Below are 18,456 nucleotides of genomic sequence, written 5' to 3' on the forward strand. Positions count from 1 at the left end.
CATTTATTGCCCATCCTTAATTGTGGCTCACCACCACCTTTTCAAGGGCAGATAAAATGTTATTTCCTTTTGCTTTCATGTAAATAGTTTGATCCTTTAAAGGTAAGCCTTTAGTTAGAAAAAAGGGAGATCTTGTGATATGATATGCATATAACTTTAAGGGAGCGTATCTTAAACTACTGTCAATCATTACATACCTTGACACGATATGATGTATTAGTCCCATGACTTGAGGGGAGTTGCCAAGCAGCAAGATAGAGATCAGATGTACTATACTTAGCCTCCCAGTAACTATATCTATACATAGACTTATCTTCAAATAAAGAACCCACATTATTGATTCACCAATTCTTATTTATGATTGGTATGTTTAAAAGAAGAACGTAACAATAACAGGAGGGTTTAGGATCAGAGTGAGCATTTAGACTGGGATGGGGGTATTCCATGAGGTGGTGGGGGGAGGGGGGTTAAGAGACCTCATATTAAGGGCCAGGGTCTAGGATAATGGGAGAAGGTTCAAGGGTTACAGAGGGAAGGCGCAAGGTTATGTTGAGTGGTTCAAGGGTGATGGGAGCAAGCATGAGCGTGAAAAGTGCAGGAGCTCATACAAAACTTCTTTATATGGAATGTCGAACAAAGCAGATGGACCATCTTGGGAGGGTGGAGTTCTGGGTCCCCACAATTGGCCAATTACAGGGGCTCCCTGATCATTACTGCTATGTGTGAGAACCGTGGACAAGCATGTTCTCATCTCTATTTTAGCCCTCTTAGCACTGTGTAATTATTGCAATGACCATGGGTCTCATTCAACCGATATTCCTGCATCCTCGCGATTGTAGTACAGGAAGCAATGGAGAGCTCTTGCAGACCAACAACAGAGGCTGCAACATCAACAGCAGGCAACACCAGAGGAGGAGGCTCGTCTGAATGCAACTATCCAGGGAAGGCATTGTTGAAGAGGGGCACTGGCGCGTAAACGCATCCTCAGGCCAAGAACAAACTACCTGCAGGCGTCTGAGAGGGAATGGCAGAGATGACTGAGGATGTCCCAGGAAATGGCAACAGAGATAAGTCAGAATATGCATCAAGACATGCAGCCACGTGGATTTAGTGGGAGCCCCATGCCAGTGGTCTTCAAGGTTACAGTGGCAATTTCTTCGCCACTGTCTTCCAGGGCGCAAGGGACGACATATGTGGCATCTCACAGGCTGCCACACACAGGTGTATAAAGGAGATGACAGATGCCCTATACCAGCGTGCCAATGACTTTATCCACATCCCCAACAATAATGACAGCCAGGTGGCAAGGTATGCCGCCTTTGATGCCATCGCTCAGTTTCCTTTTATTTGCTTTAGGAAACCTCATCCTGCCCATGGGTAGGGTTTCCTAAAATGTGCAAAGGCTGCTTGGCCTTTTCGCCTGCCCACCAACCGTAAGGTTGGACAAGCAGTGAAAAATTTCTTTTTATTACCTTGTTAATGGCCTTAATAGACCTTTTAATTGTTGACAGACGCGCTGCTGACTCCGGCGCACACCCGCCGACTGAAATATCGCGTGATTGCATCTTGACATCGGGACACTCGCCCAACGTCAATGTGTGTCATTTTACACTTGAGCAGGTTGGGCATGCACCCACCAAGGTGAAAATTTTGCCCCAGGAGAAGAACCAGAAGGTCTGTGCTCGTTTCTCAGGGCCTGTCATAATGCACACATCTTGGGCAACACAGAGCTCCCAGAGCTTTTTGAAGCTCTAGCCCAGGTTGACGACTGGATCCTCAATGACAAGGGTTATCCGCTGCACACATGGCTGATGACACCAGTGAAGCATCCCCAGAGCTCTGCAGAAGAGTACTACAATCAAGCTCACACCTCTATCAGGACCATCATAGAGAACGCCATTGGCCGCTGCCTTGACCAGTCTGGAGGGCCTCAGCAATATATCAAGCAGAGGGAAGTCATGCACTTGCTAAAGAGGGGCTCACTCCTTGGGTTGCTAATAGGAGAGGTTAGCTGGGTGTGTTTTCAAGTGAACATGGTGCTGGAAAAGGTAGAAGTGGAAGGGGCATAGCTGGATGGTATTGGAATAGTACAGGGTGAAGAACTTACCAAAAAATAGAAATGTAGTTGAGCCAGTATGAATGAGGAATGGCCACCTTAGGGCTAAATCTTACTCTGGGCTTGGGAAAACCCAAGCTACACACTTGCGCAGCTCACAAACTACGCAGTCAAAGCAAGTGTGACTTCCTATGCCATTTTTATCTTTTTACACTGGAGTTGGGTCCGCAGTGCAGTTTGCGAGCTGCATTGGAGTGCATGAGGATTTTAGGTGCAGAAACAAGTGGGTTAGAAGGCCTGCGTTGGTTCTCCAACAATATCCCAGCTCCCAACAGTGTTTAAAGATCCCCAAAACCGCACTCATCGCCTCCCAGGCACCCCCATGCCACCTCGATGCCCCCATGTATCCTCCATGGCCCCTCAGATCACACATTCCACCCCATGCCATCTCTATGCTCCAATGTTTCACCATGTCCTTTCAGAGCATCCATGTATCCTCCATGGCTACTCACTCAGTATGTACTATGTACAGTCCTCAGATTCCATGCATTAGTAATGGAATTGAATTCCTTGGGGTAAGAAATTAACCTCTCACCATCTAGTAAAAGCCTTCACATCATTGAACTGAGAAAAATACGCATTCAGCCATTGAATTAAATCCTTGTGATACTTGTAGTCCTATTAGCTTATGTCAACAAACCAGAAATCACATCAAAGAGACATTCTGTTATTATAACTTCTTGAAGCTGTCATTCATTCTCAGATGAATGGAACACTTAGTGCTAAACCCATTAGCACTTGAAGCTCAGCCAAGCATTCAGAATGGCTACAGCTATCCAAACAATAGTCTGGGAAGGAAAGAACAGCAAGTGTTTATTTAAATTTTAAAGTCAAGTGCCTATGGTTAAATTTATTTTCTGCGTGTAGATTTTTTTGAAATGTCAACACCAGTTTTTTTATATATCAGCCAGAACCATTTAAATCACAGTGGAAACATAGACAGCACAGGCTGACAGTGCGTTTTGTACATTTATGACTGCACTATAATGCTTTATCTATTGGAAAAGCACTGTAATGCATGCGAACAAATACATAAGGCTGGTCAATGTAAGGGTCAAGTTACCTATAGGGACAATCCCTATGATGAATCACTGCATTAAAAACACATGTACATTATAATACAACACCTAATAATGACATTTGAAGGTGTGAAGTCACTTTATACTTATCTTTCAGAATATTCCAGACTCCTCAGCAGGTATTCCATTTTCTTCATGAACTCTCAAACCCCGCATGCTTTTCGGCTTCCAAAACATTGCACCAGCAAACAGAAATGGTGTAAGGGAGGAAATCTGATTTTCATCCCCCATTTAAAATGTGGAACCCAGCCTCAGCAGGGGCATGAGTGCATTTTGTACACAAGGCATTTCCGATTCACAAAAAGGACAGAAGAAAATGGAATGGGGCCAGGAATGTGGAGGTTAATCAGATTTCCTCCAAAAAAAAACTAGGTGTGGCCATTCATGCACTGAAACTCACTTCCACATCCAGACAAAAATTCAGCCCCTTGAGATTCTCTGGATTAAATGAACTTTTGACATAGCTGAGGAAAAAGAGTCTTGGGATAAATAAGGGGGTAACTGCAGGTTAAAATGATCAAAACTATGCACTAATTAATTTTTCAATTGCCTTACAAAATTTCTTGAAACCTGAAAAGCTATTCAGTATTCAAAGGGCTGATATGAAATATCTCAGAAATGACAGGCTATCTAGGAGCACAAGTTGCAGATGTAAGCTCTGGTGTCGCCAAAACTAAGCATTATATTTTTTCTTCATTAACAGAAGATGACAATGTTTAAGTCTCAATCAAATACGATAGTGTTGTCATTATACATTGTAAACATGAGCAGAAAATATTAAAGGATAGCTAAATTTGACTCTAATATAAGCACTCAGGAGATAAAATATTGTGTGAAACCTCAATACCAGTAGTCCTTTGCAGAAAGGTACTTCATCACTGCTTACAGAACAAGTAATTAAATTCCCACCTGCCGTGACTATACACAAAGAGTCCTTTGTCTAAAAAAAATTATTTCAATTGCGAATGGTTGATTATTATCATTTAGTTATTGCATTATTGATACATTATCAGAAAGCCATTTGGAACAGTTACTTTCAGGGGAACCTATCACAAATTGACTGAATTCAACAAATATTTTGACAGTTTTGGTTCAGGATTTACATACCCATCAAATTCTTGAATATCACATTCCTTGAGAACTGATAAAGCATGTCCTTCATGCTCTGTAACTACAAAAGAAAGACATGGTCAGGAATAGAAAATGAAGTAATCTGAAGATTTGACAACTTTTTTTTAAAATTTGGTATCTTTGAACTTGTGGTTGCCATATGTATGAACATATGGTAAGGCTATAAAAGGCAAATTATACTAGAATGTGTATTTTATAATTAAGAAAAAAGCAATGCAAACACATAATTAGATGCCAAGGCAGTTAGTACTGATTTTTACAAAATAGAATACTCTTATATAAAATCTTCGAAGTATCTATATTTACAATACATTACAGCATAGAACTATTTGATTTTGTGCATTTTTATTTTTAAGGTTAAGTTAACTTATAATTAGAGAAATAGGGAACAGAAATATTACTCAATGTAAAAACATGAACTGCAGGAAAACACCAGTGACAACATCAAATGATAGTAGGGAGAAGGTGGCAAAGCTACACACCAGAGCCTGAATTCTCCAGAGGATCAGAATCTGTCATTCCACATTGCCATCTCTACTGTGTTTATGCCCTATGTGGCATTCTAAATGCCAATGAAAATGGGATGAGCTGGCATGCTGCAGATGGCACTAAGCATCATAACTGCATTTAGCATTTTCTAGGGCAGCTTTGCCAGAAGAGACAGCCCAGCTGGATCTACCCATCAAAGATTTCTGCTGACTGACATGACACTTGCAGATGGATTTTTTGTGTAAGAATGTGCATCATTATTTGCAAGATTACATTAATCTTTCATGCTTATCTGTTTTCCGGTACCAGTGTGCTCCGGTTATAACTTCAGCATTATATTATTTTAAAAATACGTAAAATTTGAACATCAGATTAGTCCAAAGAATCACTGCAAAATTAAGGATACCGTGTACAATGTCTGACCTCTCTCATATTAAGTACTTACAAAAATATGCTTAATATAAATACAGTATACAAATACATGAACAGATCACTCCTCCTTGAAATTCTGACATATTGGATTAGTAGTAAGAAGTATTTTTCTTTTAGAATAATCAAGAAAAAAATCAATTAACCATCTCATGTTTAACAAACTCCATTTTATATTTAATTGCCAGCGAGTCCATCTGCATCACAGCAAAATACTCCAGTCATTCAATGTAACTGTAGGGGGAGTAGCGAACAGTTAAATAAATTGGATTATAGCACCAATGATTTCCAGTGCACATGTAGCCCAGTACGTAAAGCTGCTCAGCAGAATATACTGACATATCTGTGGTTACGCAAGAACAGTGTCATTATGCACTATCTCAAAAAGGCAATTCATTAATCTTTTGAGGATTGCTACCTGAAACTAAATCAATAATTGTACATCTCTTTTTATTCAAAATATATACTTTAAATTAAGAAATATGTTGTGTTGTAAGCATTTATTTAATTCAATTTTAGAATGTTCTGCATTAGAATGGTAGAAAGATCTTGACCTTATGTTATAACATTAAAACACGCAAATATCAAAAAGTATACAAAGGGCTAATTGACGACTGCAAAATTTAGACTATATTTGAAAGACAGTATAATAATTCATTTTTAGTATCACTAACATTTTAAAGATGATGAAAGCACTTTTCACCTGCCTGTGAACAGACATATCAGCAGAAATGTTTTAATAACAACTATTAACTTGCCAGCTAGGCGCACTCAACTTGATTTTCAAGCAGGCCTTAAAATAAGAATCACTGCTCCTCACCGAAACAAGCAGAAGCCATATTAAAATATTTAAATTAGGGTCTGATGCTACATATTGGCTTTCCACTGAATGGAGGCACAGTGAAGCTGACTGTTGAACAGCTGAACTCATGGTCCTTAAAGGGGCTATTATTGACTGCTCACAACAATAGACCTAACCAGCCTTGCCAAAGATTTTGTGTGGCCAAGATTATTCGCTCTGGCCCGCACGAAAAATTTCTACCAGCTGCTGGTCCCAATTGCCCCACCATCAATGATAACCAAAACAAAAATCATTCCCGTGCCTTTTTGTTTCACATAAAAGCCTGCAGAGACAATTTCATGTTGCCTAAATCTTGCCAGTACATTGTTTTCAACTCAATTGCATGTATAATGTATAACAGACTTAGAGGTCTTCAGCAGGCAAGTAATTGTGCTATGGTGGCAAAGCAAGGTATATATAGTCCTTCTCCCTCCATCAAAGGACTTCAGGGTCTTCCTTCCGCTACTCCAGTCTTCACTTGTTGGTCTTGGGGAGTAGCAGAGGGGTCAGGAACTCAGTGCCTTCCCATCAATATTTGGGTGGTAGAGCCGTCAGCAAGGACTGGAAGGAAATTTATTGGGGTCTGGATGTTGCACTTGGTCACCAATTTCCCCCACTTCTTCTGCAGCTATTCCACCTGAATTGGAGCAGTATATTGGAGGCTTCAAAGCCCTGCAGAGAAAGAGTGGTAGCCAGAACACCTCTGGCCACCTCCAGTGTGGCAGCCCAGAACGAGAGGGTGCTAGCACAGCATCAAGTTCCTGCACTGGAAGCATGCAATCAGCTGCAGGCGGGAACCCCCAGTAACATTAAATAATGGGATAACCATTCAACTTCAAGGTGAGGTGCTTTTGACTTAATTTTGCTGGTGTAGGTTTCTGGAAGCACTATGTTCTTAGAGGAGTTTTGCTGATTTGTTGGACTTTCAAGGGAGTGGTGCTGCATCCTGACAAGGAGATCAGAGGATTCTTGCAGATGAGAGCAGGCGACATCAGTAACATCTTGTATTTTGCCCTGCATTGCTGGGCACAGAGGCTCTGCACAGCAGAAAAGAAGACTTCATCAACTTCTCATTGACCAGAGAGCAACAGGAGGAGAGGGCTCATGGATTTGCCCTTTAAGGATCACGGGTTCAGCTGTTCACCACTCAGTTTCACTGTGCCTCCGTTCAGTGGAAAGCCAATATATAGCGTCCGATCCTAATTTAAATATTTTAATATGGCTTCTGCTTGTTTAGGGGAGGAGCAATTGAATGCAAACTGCCCTGCATGCACCACATGTTAATGGTGAGATGTTCTGTAACCGTAAAAGGTTTCACTCTATCAATGTCCAGCTGGTGCATGACCACAAACAGAAGATCTTCTTGGTCAGTGCCTCCTGTCTTCGAAGCAGCAACAATATCTTAACCCTGCGGCAGTTAGCAATACCCACCATATTTCGCCCACTTAGCGAACCAGAGGCTAGTTGCTGGGTTACTCATGGATAATGAGTTCCCTCTGCCATCTGACTACAATGCACTTATAACAAGAGCCAAGCATTCACAATATCGTGGAGCAAACCTCCAGCAACCTGAAAAAATAGTTTTGCTGCCTGGACCGCTCAGGGGTAGTCACTAGAGTGTGTGTCAATGTTCGTTGTGGTCTGCTATATCCTCCATAACCGCAGTATCATTAGGGTGCAGGCCTTCCCACCAGGCATTCAGAGACCACCTCAGCAGGAGGAGCAGGAAAAGGAAGAGACGTCCAGCATCCAGGATCCCCTTGCTCTGGGCGGGCTATTTGAGAGTTGGCATAAGACTCTGGTTCCCAAAAGATGTCAAGCCATCACCAAGGTTGCCCCACAATTCTCCACGTTTCAATCAATCTGCTACAAACCATCATATCATACTCATGTCCAAAATCCTGAAATAAAAACCAACTAAAAAACCATTCCGTAATAAAAATAATGAATACAACACTGAACTATTCAGCCTTATTCACCTCTTTGTGATTGTCTTGCGGGTGCCTTGTCTGTCTTAGTGTCGGGCTCTAATGTCCTAGTGCTCCTGTGCAGTGCTACCCTAATGGCTGCAGCATGGTTGGTGGCAGGCTGTTGACTTTCACTGGGGAAAGACTATAGATGACTTACTAGGACAGCCTCAAGTGGCTCTGGATGCTGTGGCATAGATACAGACACTACCTTGGTATGGGCAGCACTACTCTGGGCTGGCTGGCTGATAGGAAAACAGCAATAGTACTGGTCCTGGCAGTGGTGGGAGAACAAAAGCTTTCATCCTGAGAGGGGACAGCAGGTCCATGTACTACAGAGCTACTGCCGCTCCCCTAGGGCAGTGCCTCAGCAATCCTACTAATCTGTTGGAGAACAGATTGTTGGACTATTATTAGGGCCTGCAAGCCTCTTTTAAGCCGTGGATATCCGCAGCTATGATGTTATCAGTTTGAGCCTGTATGGCTCTAAGCATGGGTTTTATGACCTCAGTCTGAGATTTCACTGCAGCACTAAGATGTTGGATAGCTGTTGCCTGTGTTGCAACGGAAGCTGAGATCCACCACCAGAAGCTGCATCATGGGTAAGTTCATAGACGTTCTCATGGAGTTGGCCACCGTTTCCATGCTGAAAAGGATGGGCTCCAAGCTCAGCACAAAATCCCATGCCAAGTTGTGCATGATCCTTGATAGGGACAACAGCTGTCTCGCAGGACTGCCAATGCACCAAGCATCTCAGTGTGGATGATCATCAGTATTCTCCTGCACAGTGCACTGTTGAAGCCCTTGTCTGAGTCCTCAGCCGAACTCATCTGTGACCTTGCCCTCCAGTGAGCTGGTACATGGAATATTCTTTCGCCCTGCCCTGTCTGCAGCCCAATCATGTCTGATTATTCACCATGTGCTGATCCCACCTCTATACTACTTTTGTAGGTATGTGCAGTGCCAGTATCTGTGCCAGTGACTGCAGTTGTTAGATCAAGTGATGGTATTTCTGCATCAGAGGTCTGGTGTTGTTCTCATCCTTCTTCATTACACTGCAGTGGTTTATTTATTTGTTCACAGGAAATGGGCTTCGCTGGCTAGGGCAGCATTTATTGCCCATTCCTAATTGCCCTTGGGAAGGTGGTGGTGAACCACCTTCTTGAACCGCTGCAGTGCATGTAATAGGTACACCCTGTGCCTGTTAGGGAAGGTGTTCCAACATTTTTACCCAGTGACAGTGAAGGGACGGCGATATACTTCCAAGTCAGGGTGGTGTGTGACGTGGAGGAGAACTTGAAGATAGTGGTGTTCCCATGTACCTGCTGCCCTTGTCCTTCTAGGTGGTAGAGGTTGTGGGTTTGGAAGGTGCTGTTGAAGGAGCCTTGGTGAGTTCCTGCAGTGCATCTTGTAGATGGTACACACTGCTGCCAGTGTGCATCAGTGGTGGAGGGAATGATTATTTAAGGTGGTGAATGGGGTGCCAATTAAGTGGGCTGCTTTGTCCTGGATGGTGTCGAGCTTCTTGATTGTTGTTGGAGCTGCACTCATACCGCTAAGTGCAGAATATGCCACCTGACACCTAACTTGTACCTTGTAGATGGTGGACAAGCTTTGGGGAGTCTGGGGGTGAGTTTGACGCTGCAGAATTCCCAGCCTCTGATCTGGTCTTGTAACCACAGTATTTATATAGTTCAGTTTCTGGTCAATGGTAATCCATCAGTGATGGTAATACCATTGAATGTCAAAGGGAGATGTAAGATTCTCTTTTGTTGGAGATGATGGTCATTGCCTGGCACTTTGTGTGGCACAAATGTTACTTGCCACTTATCAGCTCCAGCATGAATGTTGTCCAGGTCTTGCTGCATATGGACACAGACTGCTTCAGTACAGGCTTCAGACTGGTTCTTGGGTGCCTGAAAGGAGAAATACAGAAAGAGGTGATTGGGATGATGGAGGGAGGTTAGGTGAAAGGCAAGTGGTCCATTATTTCTGCAACTTGAACATCATGCCAGATTACTGGATCAGGGTGAGATGGGAATTGAGAAGAGGCATACAGGAGAAACATATCATCATTCTGAATGTTCTCAGCAATGGCTTTTCACAGCCATCCCCATGATGAGGAGCACCAACTCCTCCAGAAGGCACACAGGATGCAGGTGTGCCCATCACCTTCTAATTCCGGTCTGCATCCTCTTGTTAAGGACCACCTTGTGCTACTTGGTATAATACCTCCAGCGCCACATCCGAAAACCTAGGAGTCTGCACATTTGCCTGTCGCTCCGTTTTCTGTACTTCTACTTCTCACTAAGTCTTATTGTAACAGTCACAACTAAGTAGGCTGTTAATGTGGCCAGATTACTTGACGGTCACTTACAAAGTGAATCTTCTATGGAGAGCTTGGGTCTGGGGTACGATCAAAGGAAGTACTACATGGACACTCTGAAGGCTTTGCTTAAGAGTTTTGATATTGACCCCAAGTCCTGGGAGAAGCTTGTCCAGGATCACTGCACTTGGCGCAACCAAATAAAGAAGGGTGCAGCCTCCTTCAGAAGCATGCACATATCAGAAGCAGAAAGAAAATACAAGGAGAGGAAATCCCAAGCTAACTGATTCAAACTTAATCTCCTGCAGTATCCTGTCTTATTGCAACAGATTGACCTTAGTACCCCCCAGAACCCGACCAAACATCCCAGATAATGGGCAGTCATCTTCACCTTGAAAGACGAATATGTCTTTCACAGGTAATCTGTAGCAACTTCAGTATAATGATTGAACCTCCCCTTTAAGAGGGACAGGTTGCGTTTGAGACATGCAGGCCAGCTGAAACATCTGTTAGTCACACACACTGATGAGCCCACGGTCCAGTGTGCAGCCAGTCGGCAGCACGTTCCACTCTGGGCTGCAAACTGAAAACATTGAATTGGATTTGGCCTGTTATCAGGCACGGGGGTCATGATTCACAATTACCAAGCCTGGTCCATTGAAGCACAAAATTTGCTTGCTGCACGCCTCAACGGGTGAAGCACTGGGTAATCTCAAATCGTGACCCCGGTGCCCAAAAATGGGCCTAAGCCAAATTTTCTCCGCTCATGTCTACTAACAACAGTAAATGTACTAACGTGCATTGTTCAAAGCAGAATCATCCCAGATTTGTACTAAGTGCAGTAGCAGGCAAAAAAAAGGGTGTTTTACCTGCTAGCTGCAATTTCGCACCATGTCATCTCATTCCCGGTGCGTCCTGCCTCATTAATAATTCATTCCCGGGAAACACTGGGTCGCTGGCGGGGCAGCCACTGATTCACCGCCCCACCGTCACCTCAGGCCTTCAGTAAACCGGCTGCCATGTTCAAAGGCTGCCCCTGCACAGAACTAGCAGTCTTCAAGGGATAGGAAGCTGCTGGGAACTGATGGCTGTCAAAGAGAGGAAACATGTTACCCCTAAATTTAGCAACACCTCCTTTGAGCACTTACTCTGTGGAGACCTGCTGCGATGTCCTCTACCCCAACTCTGGGCGAAAGCCAGCAAGCAAGGTCACCAATCCAGCATAGGAGGCAGCAGTGGTCACACCAACACCCTGCAAAAGAGGACAGCCATCCAGTGCAGGAAGAAGATGAATGCTCCCTTCCATTCCGCCAGGGTAAGTCACTCTTCTCATCAGGCTCAACTCATACATTCACAAACCCATCGCACATCCACAGGATCTCGCACCTCAAGGGATAGCACCACTAACTCTCACACACACCCTCAATCTCCTTCAGGCTCATATGCTCTTGAGCTTGTGTTCTTAGCCTGTCTATGGCTTCACTCACCACACAAACATTCCATGCAGTGCCATGCGTCTTGCTTACACTCTCTTCATCTGTTTTCATGTGAGAGAAGCTGGCTCACAACAGCAGGGTGAGGTCCCAGACCGGGGGTTGATGGCCCACATTAGACCCCTCACTCACTTTGAGGAGCATGCCATCACACAGCCTGATGAGGATGTGAACCGTGCCTACAACGATGGTGAGGTCGGCGGTGAACAGCCATGTGAGGATTCTGCACCACATCATCCCTCTCTCAATGCAAATGTGAGAGTTCTCTCCCCCGCTTTTGGATCTGCTGCTATCCCTGCCAAGAAACCGACACCCTCAGCCAGCCAGTCTTTCAGCTTCATCCATGTCCTCACCTCCAGCCAAGAGGACAACTCCTCCATTGAAGAGCTGGAAATAAGCAGCCTGGAAGACCCATGACAGCTCTTACCCACAACCTCCACCAGGATAGAAACACACATCTAGATCTAGAGAAGGCTCAGGTTCACAACCTGATGGTCACCGCACAGACACGTGTCTGCAGGAGGAGGAAGCAGGTTTCACTTGAGCTCCCGGCACTCGAAGGACTGCTGGGGAAGAGGCATCTGTGAGGTCCGAGTCAGATGACGAGCCTCTAGATTCAGCCTTCCAGTTCATCATACAGAGTCAGCAGAAGGCGGGGGAAAATCATGCAGAGCCGCTGGAAGCCCTGATCAGAGTGGCACGCAAGTCAGTGGAGTGCATCCGCCTGCTCTCTGATGAAATGGTGTCCACATGTGCATGCAATGAGGACTCCGTGGAGAGCATGGCGGACACCATGAAGACCCTGGTCCAGTAGGACTCGAAGATGCACGCAGTCCTGCATTCCATCATGGTAGCCATTGGGGAGTTCCTACAGTGGCAACACGAGAGGGAAACGGGGCACCTTGACGTTCCTCCAGGTGCTCCTTCTCCTCAAGGAGTCAGGCCAGGGCCCTCATGCACCCAATGGGAGGAGCGCCAGAGGGACACCCCTCGGTCAACCACTCAGGAATCTCAGAGGCAGTCTGCACCTTCTGAGTCCCCTTTGCTTGTGACCCCGCGAACCTCTGTCACTGCAGAGAGGGCAGCTGGCCCACAGGAAGACAGCCAAAGCAAGCCGGGGCCCTCGAGGCCTCGGGTCTTCAAAGGACACATGCCGAAGTCAGCAGAGGCAACAGGGTCATCCATTACACAGTCTGTCCCCACCCCTCCTGCAGATGTCAGGGCAGCACCTAGAAGAAGTGGTAGGCCTAGAAAAGTTACGAAATTCTGATCGCAAGTGGTTGCACGGACAAACTCATTTTGTCACTTAATAATCTGAAAATATATTCAATTTCACTGAATAATGTGTAAGGGTGTCTTTCAGATTCATTTACAGGCTTCGTGAGTACTCCTCCTGCAAACCCCTCCCCCCACCCACTAGCATTTCAGCTGCACACAGCCGGCCCACGAGTGATTCTAGGGAGAGAAGTGTGTGTGGCAGGGCCTTTCGGAGGCTTGTACAAGCACTCTCCCACACACACAGAGCCTTCCTCCATCACACTCATCTCAATGTCCTCAGCATTTTTAATACTACCTGCTGGGGTTCGCTTTCAGTTTTCCATCTGAGCTGACCTGCATCTCTGCCCACCCATTGATCACACTCCCATGCAACACCTGTGCCCGCCCAACACAAGTTTCCTCTCACTTTCGATTTCAAGAACATGATTGTAGAAAGCTTTTTTTCAGCTCCCCCATCATTTCCCCTCCTCCAGTCACCTATGTCCTTTCCCCCATCACTGTTGATCCACCTGGCATCATCTTTCACCTCCTCACCGTCACCTACCAACCGTAGACCCTTTTCTTTCCATGAGGTCCAGGTGAAGGTGTATGTTCCCCACCTTCCCAAGAATCCCATTCCTATCCAGATAGACCTCCCTGACCTCCTTCTTCTCACCCCCAGGGTTTGTGCCTGCCTCCGACTCCTCACCAATCACTCACACTGTACCTTCTACCGCTACCATCGGACCCTCATCCTCCCACTTTTCCAGGTCACCCTACCCCTCTCTCATGCTCACTATTCCCTCCAAGTACACCCAGTTCACTCACCAGGAAGCAGTCATTGACTCCACAGACCCCTCCCTTACACATTTACTTGGACATCCCACGCCTTACTCCTTCCTCCACCCTTACTCCATCCTCCACCCTTACTCCTTCCTCTACCCTTACGTTCCCCTCCCTCCAAACTCCTTCCTCCCCATGGACTCCTTCCTCACTCTGAACTCCTTCTTCCGCCCCATGTCCTGGCCCCCTCCAAACTTCTTCGCCTCTGCGAAGTCCTTCTGCACCCCCCCCCCACCCACTGCCAAACTCCTCCCCCCTCCAAACTCCTTCCTTTACACCTTCCTCCCCACTTACACCTATTTTCCCTGTTGCCGCATTCTCCCCTGATACACCCTCTCCCATGTACTACCTCCCCCCCACCAACTCACCCCCAGCACTTTTGTTTCCCCCCTATCAACCTCACGTGCCCCCCCACACCTCCCCCCCCCCTCCTCCGGCAGAATGTCATTTTTATACTTTTGCATGTAATTATAAGCCCTGCTCACCAGAATCATCCCCCCACATCAAATTTACCACCCAATCCAAAACATGTCTTGACAAATGTGATGTGCAGCAGTCAGGACTTACTGTTAGGGCCTTGCTCACATCGCAGACATCCGAGGAGCAGACTGGTTTCACGACGACATGAAATCGATTTTTGGCCTTCTAGCCATATTGTCCGCTCAGGCCTACCATGATGCCTGAAGCCAAATGAGACAGGAAATTCCTGCCTTAAGGTCAACATTTACCTTCACTACTTATGATCCTCTGACCCTAATTCAGAGCATTTTATCTCATTCTATAAATCTCCTCCTCCCAATCTCACCATCCCTCACCACCCCCTCTGCCCCCAGTACATCCTCCTCTCCCAGTCAAACCTAGACCTTTCTCTCCCACCCTCCCCCACTGGTGCATCTTCCTCTCCCAGTTAAACCTGGACCTTTCTCTCCCAACCCCCATCCACCACCCCAACCCCAGTACACTTTCCTCTCCCACTCACAGCTGGACTTTCCTCTCACCCACTCCTTGACGACTATCCGTAGCAGACCATGGCCAAGACACTGATGTCTTGAAGCGGACCCCAGACCATCAATGGAGACCTTCCACCTTCTGTGAGCTGCTTTGCGGCAGAGCCATGTCCATGGCAACCCACCCAGCATGCGATGCACATGTTCCTTCAGGGTCCAGTAGCTGTAGGGTTCCAGCATCTTCTGCTCCTCGGATGTCCGCGATGTGAGCAAGGCCCTAACAGTAAGTCCTGACTGCTGCACATCACATTTGTCAAGACATGTTTTGGATTGGGTGGTAAATTTGATGTGGGGGGATGATTCTGGCAAGCAGGGCTTATAATTAGATGCAAATGTATAAAAATGACATTCTCGACGTGCAGCGGCAGGAAAGGTGGCCCGCCATTGATAGGTGGAGTGAACGATTGCAAACTGGTTTCACGACGACATGAAATCGATTTTTGGCCTTCTAGCCATATTGTCCGCTCAGGCCTACCATGACGCCTGAAGCCAAATGAGACAGGAAATTCCTGCCTTAAGGTCAACATTTTCCTTCACTACTTATGATCCTCTAACCCTAATTCAGAGCATTTATCTTATTCTATAAATTCTAACTACCTGTACAGAGTTTAATGTTTAAAATTACCTTGACAGTACATGTACACATCTCCCAATCTTGTTTATCTCATTAACTGTTCTCTTTTCAACGGCTGAAACAGGCTCACATTTGATTTCCTACCATCCTGGAGTCCTCTACTCTCAGGACTAAATTGCATATTTAGCTGCTGTGACTCTGTGTTGCCACCCAATCAGTCCTAGTTTAAGCTAATTTGTTGTAGCCTAGAGTTCTCATTCAAAACCTGCTGTGCCTCAGAATTATACTTCAGCGCACTGCTTTCATCTGATTCTGTGTTGCGTTTTGGACAGGTATCCAGTTTCTCCTTAGTTGAATTCAATTTTTCCTGTATTCTCTCTGTAACCATCTTTAATTTATCCCCTTTTGGGTACTTTAGTCCCTCTCCCCTGACAATCCCTACCCCATTCTAGGAGTCTGCTGTAGCTCAGTGGCAGCAATCTCGCCTTTGAGTTAGAAGGTTGAGCATTCAAGTTCTACTTCAGAGACTTGAGCACAAAATGCAGGCTAACAATGCAATACAGCATTGAGGGAGTGTTGCTTTGTCAGAGGTGCTGTTATTCAGACGAAATGTCAAACTGGGGTCCTCTCTTCCCTCTCAAATATGTATGAAAGATTCCATGGTATCATTTCCAAGAAGAGCAGGGGATTTCCCCCTAACATTCTAGCCAATATTTACCCTTCGACCAAAATTACAAGAAAAATGGATTATCTGGTCATTATCACATTGCTGTGGGACACTGCTGTAAACATTGTGGCTGCTGTGTTTCCTATGTTACAATAGCAACTACATACCAAAAGTACTTAATTGGCTTTAAAATGTTTTGGACAGCCAGAGATGTGAAAATTGTTATAAAAATGAAGGCTTGCTTTGCTTTCCATCACTTACCTCCTGCTGCCATTCCAGGTTTCAACTCCTAATTGAATAAGACTACAGTTACCCTCTATGTCACTATCAGCATTCGCCTTATGAGCAGCAACCCCAGGTGCTCCATCCTCCTCTCTTGCAGACCTTCCTTCCCAGTTCACCCACTGAGGGGCTAACCTCCTTCCTGTTACACTCACTGACCACCCTTCACCAAATTGCACCCCCACCTCCAATTCAAAATTATCTTATTGTGGGTAATTAGATTAACATACTGGCTCTCAAAGAAACTTGGTAGCAATGTCCTGCTCCAAACTTTCCACTGCACTGTCTGAACTATTATCTTTGTAGAATGGTCCTTATCACCAAATTACAATTAAATCTTAATCCCAACCCAGTTGCAATGGAGCCTTCTCTTTCAAACACCTTGGCTGGAATTTTCCAGCCCCTCCCGTCGGCAGGATATCCCAGTCCAACCAATGTGAATGGAGGTTTCAATGGCTCGCTGGCCCCGCTGTGGGGAAACCCGCCATGGCGGCGCTGGAAAATTCCAGCCCTTATCTTGTTCCACCCCCTGCCTCTCTTTTAAAATGCATGTCCTCTGCAGTCCCTCATAGCCCCATGCTGAGTTTCTCCCCGAGATATCCTCTAACCAATGAACTAAGTGAATCCACCCACTCTGATTTTAATTTCCATCTCAGTTTCCCTGGCCATCTCTTCTCTGAAAAGATGAATATATAACTGAGAAACAGTTAAGAGTTCAAAGACTATGGGTGGAATCATCCCAGATTTGCACTGATTGGTAACGGGCAGGAAAAAAAACGTTTTACCTGCCAGCTGCAATGGTGACTTTCATGCCGTATCATCCTAATGCTGCCTCAATAATCACACATTTCTGGGAAATATGCCATTTCACTGGCAGGCAGCCTCCGATTCACCCGCCGTGCCATCACCTCGCCGCTTGCTCACGCCAGGCACCATATTTAAAGTACAGCCACACACACACACACACACCTCTCAGTGCTTCCAGCCCAGGGCTACTGCACAGACGACTTGTGGGTAACTTGATTAACATCCTGGCTCTCAAACTTGGTAGCAATGTCCTGCTCCAAATTTTCCACAGCACTGTCTGAAGTATTATGTTTGTAGAATGGTCCTTATCACCAAATTACAATTAAGTCTTAATCCCAACCCAGCTGATCCTTTCCCAATCCTTTCCTGAAAGGAAAGAAGACTGCAGCCCCTCCTATTCAGTGACGTGTGCCTGGGATGCCTTTTGGACAGTGTGGAGACCCACCATGATGTCCTCTACCCCTGCTCGGGCCAGAGGAGGGGCAGCAATATCACCAATCTGGCTTGGAAGATGGTGGCAGTGGTGGTTAGTGCCAATGCCCTGCAAAAGAGGACAGCCGAGTGCCGAAAGAGAATGGATGATCTCCGTTCTGCCACTTGTCGCATCCCAACTCACAAACCCATCACACATCCACAGGGATGTCACTCTCTGTCCATCCAAGGGACATCACCATTCACTCTCTCACACACACCTTCATTGTCTTCATCTGTCCATGGCACCACTCACAACTCATATATGCCTGCCATACTTATCATCTGGCCTAGCAGGTCTCCTGCTTACATTCTCGACGTTTGTATTCTTGCAGGACAAGCTGGCACACAACAAAAGGGAGAGGTCACAAACAGATAGAGGAACGCCTGAAACCAAGGTCCTCACAGACTTTGAAAATAGAGTCATCCAACTGGCCAGCTTTTATGTTTCTGGTTATCAGGTTCAATTTGTCCGGCAAACGCTAACTGCGCCCTTGATATTAACACAGAAGTTGGTGCTTGAAACAGTATAGGCAGAGGGACCAATTAACTGAACAAATACTGGTGGTTTATTGGAACTAAGAAAAGAACACTAACACCTTGTGTGCTTCTTCAATCACCTCCAGTCTAGAATTACAGTTACCCAAGAAGCCTGCGCTGTGTAGAGCTTGGTCAAT

The 18,456-nt window shown here is 45.6% G+C and overlaps 1 protein-coding gene across 1 annotated transcript in view; it reads right to left on the reverse strand.

The window, feature by feature from the left end:
• Window positions 1-18,456, reverse strand: part of cerkl (ceramide kinase-like) — a 302,767-nt gene that overhangs the window by 87,973 nt on the left and 196,338 nt on the right. The window contains exon 4 of the mRNA XM_041200251.1: window positions 4,303-4,366. Coding sequence (XP_041056185.1) covers window positions 4,303-4,366 — 64 coding nt within the window. The remainder of the gene's footprint in view (window positions 1-4,302; window positions 4,367-18,456) is intronic.

The sequence above is a fragment of the Carcharodon carcharias genome, chromosome 12 (assembly GCF_017639515.1).
Source record: "Carcharodon carcharias isolate sCarCar2 chromosome 12, sCarCar2.pri, whole genome shotgun sequence".
Classification (NCBI taxonomy): Eukaryota; Metazoa; Chordata; class Chondrichthyes; order Lamniformes; family Lamnidae; genus Carcharodon; species Carcharodon carcharias.